Here is a 9,884-nt window from a genome sequence, read left to right on the forward strand (position 1 = left end):
CAATTATATGTATATATAGATATATATATATATATTATATGTGGTATATATATATATATATATATATATATATATATATACCGTACCCAAATATCTCTTAAATATTTTATGTTAAGAAACAATAAGGCAAAACTCGAAAATTCACTCTGTTTTTCTGCCGAGTTAAAATTTCACTTGTGACAGTATTTGTGACTACTTCTTCCAAGCACTGTCCCCAGTCAGTTGTCAATGTACAACCATCGTCGTTTTATCAGATAAATCTAGTGCACAGGCTTCAATGTGTTCGATTCTTTGATAAAAATCAAATAAAAATTAAAGGTTTGTGAACCAGTCTCTCCAGAAACATGTCTGTTTCTTTCTCGTGTTTAACTTCTAATTGTTTAACTATCGACGAAGCCACAAGTTTTATTCTTATGAATTTACTTCGTTGAAAAGCTATAAGGACTAACGAGACATACAGTCTGAGCTGTTAATTAACCGTATCTGTACACCGGGTTGCTGATAAGGTTCTATGTAATCTCTCCGTCGATTAAATGACCCTTGGCAACCGCGTCACTCACAGATGTAAACATTAGCAAGTGTTGGGAAGACCAAAGCTCTGTCCCTGAGCCAGACTGTATTCTCCATCTCTGCTATTTACCTTCTTGTTTTCGTTACATTTCGGCTTTCCCTGTCGCTGCACTGCATCCAGTACTTTACACGACGTTATAGAACACATTCCTCCAACGATATTCGGTGATGCTTTGATAAATAAGCCTGTGATACTATCGTTTTAAGCGTATTTTCCTCAATAATTTTTGTGTAGCGTGTTTTTATTCATTTTTTTCTGGTGGCATTTCCGAAGATGGCGATAACAAGGTAAGAAGTACAGAATGTTGTTGTTCTTTTTTCTTTTAAGATGGCGTCATGCCAGCACGGGCTCTTGCTCATAAAGCATCCCGTAAAGAAGTGTTGTGACGAAAGTTTAGTACTACCCTCTGGATCAACGGTCACTTGCACTACCTAATTTTAGTAAGAGTTTATCTCTCTCTCTCTATCTCTCATGCACACACACACACACACACACAGATACATATTACCAGGCATAACTAGTTATTACTCTCTCTCTCCGTGAAGAGTATCTCAAACCGAATCACACCTGTATTAACCATTTTCGTTCTCTGTGGCATGTTTACAAAAGAAGGCTAAACCGATGCGGGCTTTGCAACCGTAATTCTTGCTTGCCGTTTCAACAGGCTCAATTCCTTGCCACTTCTCCATTGTCAGTCCATTAAACGTGTCTAACACAGTTTTATCTTTCGGTGATAGATACAAGATTCATGCCAAAGGAATGACATACCAAAGGTGGAATAATTTCGAAGTGAAATGAAAAAAGCGTAAGGATTACTTTGCTGTTTATAGGTACGCCTTTCCACTACAGCACAGCATTCATCCAATTCGTAAACCGGTTCTGTTCGGTTGTCCAGCATCGCTGCGTAAACCAATAGAAGGCGCCGGTGGCCTACAACCTGTGTGTATGACATATATTCCTTATGCATTTATTCTGTTGACGTTTATTGTACGTAGTGTTCATCCTTCAGTTAGTAGTTGAAGGGTAAGCGTGACGGTTGGGAAACTGCTTTATAGTGGAATGGTTGGTGCAATTTTTAATATGATACAAGTAACGATCATGGACGGCGGAGAGAAATTGCGAAAACCAGTGAAAGTGTTTACAGGTTGATGAAGGCACGATGAGCTCTCAAAGGAGTTTTCCAGATTCCAGTTATGCATTCAAGACCAGGGTACAAATCTAGGACCTATTATATATATATATATATATATATATATATATATATATATATATATATATATATATATATATATGGATATATATAAAAGTCAGACTTTGTCCATGTATGCTGTTTATATCACAGTTTAAAAATTGCATTTTTCAAAACCGCTTGACGAAAAAAATTGTAGGTAAGCCTTTTAACCGTCAGGTTACCTTTCAGTCTCCCCAGAGTTATTCATCGCATTAAAATTAGCCTTAGACGATTTATAAAGACTTGCACAAAAGCAAGAATGTCTTGCAGAGCGCTCGTCAGAGGCAAGACCGAAATTGTAACGATGACTTTACATTTTACGCTGTTTGAAAGCAGTGACGTATCGTCTCTTATCTCTTTGTAAATAATCTTGATGGAGTGTTTTAATTTTTACGAGTATACTTATGTCAAGAATTCTGGCAATAATTTCATGATTTAGTCATTTTCCTGGTTCATAATTGTAGTATTAAGTATACATATTTTTGTCCGTATTCTTGTTTTGTGATTTTGTGATAGTTAAGCGGAGGGAGGGGGTAGGGGCGGGGCGCTGTTCATTGCAGTTATATGCTCAGTGATCCATGAATGGACATAACATCCAGAGATACTTGCGTATCCAATCATACCTTGAACGACTGTTCCGATGTGGCTGTCAGAAACTATAGTTATCACTATACCATTTATAAACGATGCCTACTGTGGGTTTCAGAGACAATGCAAGCCCGTTTTTTTGGCAATAACTCTGCAACGAACACCCGTATCAGTATGATATTTTGCTATGGTGTATTAGTTCCTCGACGGACGAGTGGCTTTCGCGCTCGGCTGCCAATCCGGTGGTCCGAAGTTTAAATCCCGACTCGGTCAACGCGGAATCAAAGGAATTTATTTCTGGTGATAGAAATTCATTTCTCGGTATACTGGTGTTCGGATCCCACAATAAGCTGTAGGTCCCGTTGTTAGGTGACCAGTTGATTCCTAGACACGTAGAAATATCGAATCCTTCGGGCCAGCCTTAGGTGAGCTATTAATCAGCTCGGTGGTCTGGTAAAACTACGATATACTTTTCCTTTCTATAGTGTATTACACCCCCATCCTACATCCTTCCCTCACCTTCCTTCTCTCCCTCTCAAAGTTGCCTCAGTTTAAACTTTTGTATGATATTTCTATCTATCTATCTATTTATCTATCTAATAATATTCATTGTTGTATATATCTAACGATTCACTCGGTTCTTACCTGCCAGTTGACTTATTTATTTATGCACTGATTCGTTCATTTCTCTCTCTCTCTCTCTCTCTCTCTCTCTCTCTCTCTCTCTCTCTCTCTCTCTGTGGTTGTAGAACCTACTGTAAATGGTTATCAGAGTGAGAGATATCTGAATGTATGGTGGAGCAGTGAAACGATAGACACTATGATTTATGGTAAAGCGACTGTTATATGTCCATCGGTATAGTCAAGGTTTTAACTCTAATGAATGTCCGGTAGAAACGCTCAAGTTTTATTTGTAACACAGAATAACTCTAACCAGTTACCTATTAAAACCAATCTGAAGGCAATTGGCGACTTTCTCTTTGCTAAAAATGTTGAAAAGTTGCGTGACAAACGAATTTCTGCAACCGTGCCGACATTTAAGTTCCGTGGTGTCCATCTCTTCTTCACCTTCGTAATATATGTAGTATATGGCTGATACCCTGAGTCCGCATGAGGATTACGAAGAAGGTAACCAACCACAAGTATAACAGTTGCTTTACCACAAATCATAGTGTCTATCGTTTTGCTGCTCCACCATACTTCAGATATCTCTCACTCTGATAACCATTTACAGTAGGTTCCACTACCACACACACATACACATACAGAGAGAGAGAGAGATGAGCGGATCAGTGCCTAAATAAATCAGTCAACTGGCAGGTAACAACCGACTGGATTGTTAGATATGTACACCATTGTAAACTATTATTAATAGATAGGTAGAAAAAATCTTACAAAATATGTTTAAACTAAAGTAACTTTCAGAGAGAGAGAGAGAGATGAGCGGATCAATGCATAAATAAATCAGTCAACTGGCAGGTAACAACCGACTGGATCATTAGATATATACAACAATGTGTATTATTAGATAGATAGATAGATAGAAAAATCATACAAAAGTTTAAACTGAAGCAATTTCAGAGAGGAAAAGGGAAGGTAAGGGATGGAAGACGGACTGGGGTGGCGGTGGAGGTGGGGGGAGAAGGTAGGCGGAGCTTTTTACTGTTGTGTTCGTAGCCATTTCTGGCTAATGGAGTTCTTGCCTCTTGGTACAGGGAAGAGTGTCTTTATTCTTTACAATTAGTGATTCATGATACCCTTATAAATTACGGCACTGGGTGTAATACACTATAGCAAAATCTCGTACTGATACGAGTGTTCGTTATAGAGTTATTGCCAAAAAACGGGCTTGCACTGTCTCTTAAACCCATAGTAATTAATTCATAATTTTAATTGTTTTGTCAAGTTTTGACAGTTTTGCCAGTTACAGACTTATGAGAATCACTAAGAACACAGTCGTAACTTTAATGTCAGTTGTAAGGACTGCATCAATGAGACTGCGTCAATCAGACACTATTTCAAAGACTGCGTCAGTCACACACTATTTCAAAGACTGCGTGATCAACACACATTTCAAAGACTGCGTCAAGTCACACTATTTCAAAGACTGGTCCTCACACACTATTTCAAAGACTGCGTCAATCACAAACACTATTTCCAAAGACTGCGTCAATCACACTATTTCACAGACTGCGTATTTTTTCAAACACTATTTCAAAGACGCGTCACACACTATTTCAAAGACTCGTCAAATCACGCACACTATTTCAAAGACTGCGTCAATCACACACTAATCAGACTGCGTAATCACTATTTCAAAGACTGCGTCAGTCACACACTATTTCAAAGACTGCGTTAATCACACACCATTTCAAAGACTGCGTCAGTCACACACTATTTCAAAGACTGCGTCCATCACACACTATTTCAAAGACTGCGTCAATCACACACTATTTCAAAGACTGCGTCAATCACACACTATTTCAAAGACTGCGTCAATCACACTATTTCAAAGACGGGTATCATCAAAACAACACTATTTCAAACAAGACTGCGTCATCACACACTATTTCAAAGACTGCGTCCCAATGCACCAATACACTATTTCAAAAACTGCGACAATCATACACTATTTCAAAGACTGCATCAATCACACACTATTTCAAAGACTGCGTTAATCACACACTATTTCAAAGACTGCGTTAATCACACACTATTTCAAGGACTGCGTCAATCACAAACTATTTCAAAGACTGCGTCAATCACACACTATTTCAAAGACTGCGTCAATCACACACTATTTCAAAGACTGCGTCAATCATACACTATTTCAAAGACTGCGTCAATCACACACTATTTCAAAGACTGCGTCAATCATACACTATTTCAAAGACTGCGTCAATCACACACTATTTCAAAGAATGCTTCAATCACACACTATTTCAAAGACTGCGTCAATCATACACTATTTCAAAGACTGCGTCAATCACACACTATTTCAAAGACTGCGTCAATCACACACTATTTCAAAGACTGCGTCAGTCACACACTTTTTCAAAGACTGCGTTAATCACACACTATTTCAAAGACTGCGTCAATCACACAATATTTCAAAGACTGCGTCACACACTATTTCAAAGACTGTGTTAATCACACACTATTTCAAAGAGTGCTTCAATCACACACTATTTAAAAAACTGCGTTAATCACACACTATTTCAAAGACTGCGTCAATCACACACTATTTCAAAGACTGCGTCAATCACACACTATTTCAAAAGACTGCGTTAATCACACACTATTTCAAAGAGTGCTTCAATCACACACTATTTCAAAGACTGCGTTAATTACACACTATTTCAAAGACTGCGTCAATCATACACTGTTTCAAAGACTGCGTCAATCATACACTATTTCAAAGACTGTGTCCATCACAAACTATTTCAAAGACTGCCTCCATCACATACTATTTCAAAGACTGCGGCTAATCATACACTATTTCAAAGACTGCGTTAATCACACACCATTTCAAAGACTGCGTCAGTCACACACTATTTCAAAGACTGCGTCCATCACACTATTTCAAAGATTGCGTCCATCACAAACTATTTCAAAGACTGCGTCCATCACACACTATTTCAAAGATTGCGTCCATCACACACTATTTCAAAGACTGCATTAATCACACACTATTTCAAAGACTGCGTCAATCACACACTATTTCAAAGACTGCATCAATCACAAACTATTTCAAAGACTGCGTCCATCACACACCATTTCAAAGACTGCGTCCATCACACACCATTTCAAAGACTGCGTCCATCACACGCTATTTCAAAGACTGCGTCAATCACAAACTATTTCAAAGACTGTGTCCATCACACACTATTTCAAAGACTGCGTTAATCACACACTATTTCAAAGACTGCGTCAATCACACACAATTTCAAAGACTGCGTCAATCACACACAATTTCAAAGACTGCGTCAATCACACACTATTTCAAAGACTGCGTTAATCATGCACTATTTCAAAGAGTGCTTCAATCACACACTATTTCAAAGACTGCGTTAATCACACACTATTTCAAAGACTGCGTCAATCATACATTATTTCAAAGACTGCATTAATCACACACTATTTCAAAGACTGTTAATCGCACACTAATTCAAAGAACGCGTCAATCACACCTATTTCAAAGACTGCGTCAATCACACACATTTCAAAGACTGCGTTAATCAAACCACTATTTCAAAGACTGCGTCAATCACACACTATTTCAAAGACTGCGTCAATCACACACTATTTCAAAGACTGCGTTAATCACACACTATTTCAAAGACTGTGTTAATCACACACTATTTCAAAGACTGCGTCAATCACACACTATTTCAAAGACTGCGTCAATCACACACTATTTCAAAGACTGCATAATCAATACACTATTTTTCAAAGAACTGGTTAATCACACACTTTATTTCAAAGACTGCGTCAATCACACACTATTTCAAAGACTTTGCGTCAAATCCACACGATTTCTGACTGCAATCATCACAAACTATTTCAAAGACTGCATCAATCACCACACTATTTCAAAGACTCGTTAATCACACCTATTTCAAAGACTGCGTCAAGTCATACACTATTTCAAAGACGCGTCAGTCACACACTATTTCAAAGACTGTGTCAATCACAAACTATTTCAAAGACTGCGTCAATCACACACTATTTCAAAGACTGCTTCAATCATACACTATTTCAAAGACTGCGTTAATCACACACTATTTCAAAGACTGTGTTAATCACACACTATTTCAAAGAGTGCTTCAATCACACACTATTTCAAAGTCTGCGTCAATCACACACTATTTCAAAGACTACGTTAATCACACACTATTTCAAAGACTGCGTCAATCACTACAAACTATTTCAAAGAACTGCTTCAGTCACACAAAACTATTTCAAAGACTGTGTCAATCACACAAACTATTTCAAATATACTGCATCAATCACAAACTATTTCAGGACTGAGTTTCTATCACAAACTATTTGTCAAAGACTGCGGCCAAATCGCACACTATTTCAAAAAAAAAACGCGTCAGGCACACAAAACTCAAGACTGAGTTCCATCACACACTATTTCAAAAATAGACTGCGTCCACCACACACATTTCTACTGGTCCACACACACTATTTCAAATAGACTGCGTCCATCACACACTATTTCAAAGACTGCGTCCAATCACACACTATTTTCAAATAGACTGCGTCCATCACACACACTATTTCAAAAAAACTGCGTTCATCCACACACTATTTGTCATTCAGACTGCGTCATCAACACACTATTTCACTCGACTGCGTCCACACAAACTATTTCAAAAACATCACACTTTTCAAAAGGACTCGCGTCCAGTCACACACTATTTCAAAGACTGCGTCAATCCACAAACTATTTTCAAAGGGACTGCGTCCAAATCACACACTATTTATTCAAAGGAACTGGCGTCAATCACCACACTATTTTCAAAGACCTGGCGTTAATCCACCACTATTTCAAAAGACGGTTAATCACACACTATTTCTTCACAAACCTTTCACAACAAGCACAACTATTTCAAAGACTGCGCCAATCACACATATTTCATAGACTGCGTCCAAAAATCACCACACTATTTTCAAAAACTGCGTACATCCAGTCACACACCTATTTCAAAAAGACTGCGTCATCACACCACTATTTCAAAGACTGCGTCCATCACACACATCACTTTGCGTCAGCACACCACTATTTTTGCAAAGACTGCCGTCCATCACACACTATTTCAAAGACTGCGTCCATCAACCACACTATTTCAAAGACTGCGTCCATCACACTATTTCAAAAAGACTGCGTCATCACACACTATTTCAAAGACTGCGTCCATCACACACTATTTCAAAGACTGCGTCCATCACACACTATTTCAAAAACTGCGTCAGTCACACACTATTTCAAAGACTGCGTCCATCACACACTATTTCAAAGACTGCGTCAGTCACACACTATTTCAAAAACTGCTCCACCACAACTATTTCAAAGACTGCGTCATCACCACCCACTTTTTCCAAAGACTGGGTCAGTCACAACACTATTTCAAAGACTGCGTCCATCACACACTATTTCAAAAACTGCGTCAGTCACACACTATTTCAAAGACTGCGTCAGTCACACACTATTTCAAAGACTGCGTCCATCACACACTATTTCAAAGACTGCGTCCATCACACACTATTTCAAAAACTGCGTCCATCACACACTATTTCAAAGACTGCGTCAGTCACACACTATTTCAAAGACTGCGTCCATCACACACTATTTCAAAGACTGCGTCAGTCACACACTATTTCAAAGACTGCGTCAGTCACACACTATTTCAAAGACTGCGTTAATCAGACACTATTTATAATACTATTTCTTAATTGCAAGTAAAATATGCGCTAAAGTTTCTTTGGCGGAATCAGCTTTCTGTACATCTTATAATCAAGGCCACTGAAATATATCTTATCTTTCGGTAATCTCAGTATAATGCCGTATGAGCCGCGGCCCATGAAACCTTAACCACGGCCCTATGGTGGCCTGGTCTGTATCGTTGCCAGGAGCACGATCATGGCTAACTTGGACCGTAAGTAAAATAAAAACGACTGAGGCTAGATGGCTGCAATTTGGTATGTTTGATGATTGAAGGGTGGATGACCAACATACCAATTTGCAGCCCTGTAGCCTCGGTAGTTTTTAAGCTCTGAGGGCGGACAGAAATATAGTGCGGACAGACAGACAAAACCTCGATATAACGACCGAGTAAATATTTTAGCACCACATTCTAGTACTAATCTTCAATTTCACCATCCTTTTTTATAAACTCCCTAAAAGGGCCACCGATGGCAATCTGGGGTTTAAGAAATGTTCCGTGTCACGGGAATCTTCCCCCAGCCGGCCCTCCCCCCCACCCCCCCATATCCCCGCCCTTGCCACCCCGCAAAAAAAGGGGGAGTGAATAATTTAGCCTAACCTCCTCCTACGCTACACCTTCCATTCCCAACATCTAGGTTAGAATCACATCAAAAGATATTTACGAGGGTGAATTACCTGGCGTTCTGAGGTGATATATTGAATGATTGTACCTTTATTTATGTATTGAAGGAGGGGTCTTAGCAGCGGATTGTAAATAGGATATTTAATTACAGAAACGGGTGTTTCGTGAGCGCTTTTTTAATGCAGATGTTAATGTTTGATTTAGGTAATTATTATTATTATTATTATTATTTTTTGTTTATCACAGTCCTCCAATTCGACTGGGTGGTATTTATAGTGTGGGGTTCCGGGTTGCATCCTGCCTCCTTAGGAGTCCATCACTTTTCTTACTATGTGTGCCGTTTTTAGGATCGCACTCTTCTGCATGAGTCCCGGAGCTACTTCAGCCTTAGTTTTTCCAGATTCCTTTTCAGGGATCT

General features: G+C 38.8%; 1 protein-coding gene across 3 annotated transcripts in view; it reads left to right on the forward strand.

Annotated features, from left to right (window-relative positions):
- Window positions 1-559: 559 nt before the first annotated feature.
- Window positions 560-9,884, forward strand: part of LOC135201710 (carboxylic ester hydrolase-like) — a 24,973-nt gene continuing 15,648 nt past the window's right edge. The window contains exon 1 of one of the 3 annotated variants that reach the window (XM_064230876.1): window positions 560-858. In XM_064230876.1, coding sequence (XP_064086946.1) covers window positions 845-858 — 14 coding nt within the window. In that variant the 5' untranslated portion in view covers window positions 560-844. The other 2 variants (XM_064230875.1, XM_064230877.1) reach the window with 2 other exon arrangements.

The sequence above is a fragment of the Macrobrachium nipponense genome, chromosome 28 (genome assembly GCF_015104395.2).
Source record: "Macrobrachium nipponense isolate FS-2020 chromosome 28, ASM1510439v2, whole genome shotgun sequence".
NCBI lineage: Eukaryota > Metazoa > Arthropoda > Malacostraca > Decapoda > Palaemonidae > Macrobrachium > Macrobrachium nipponense.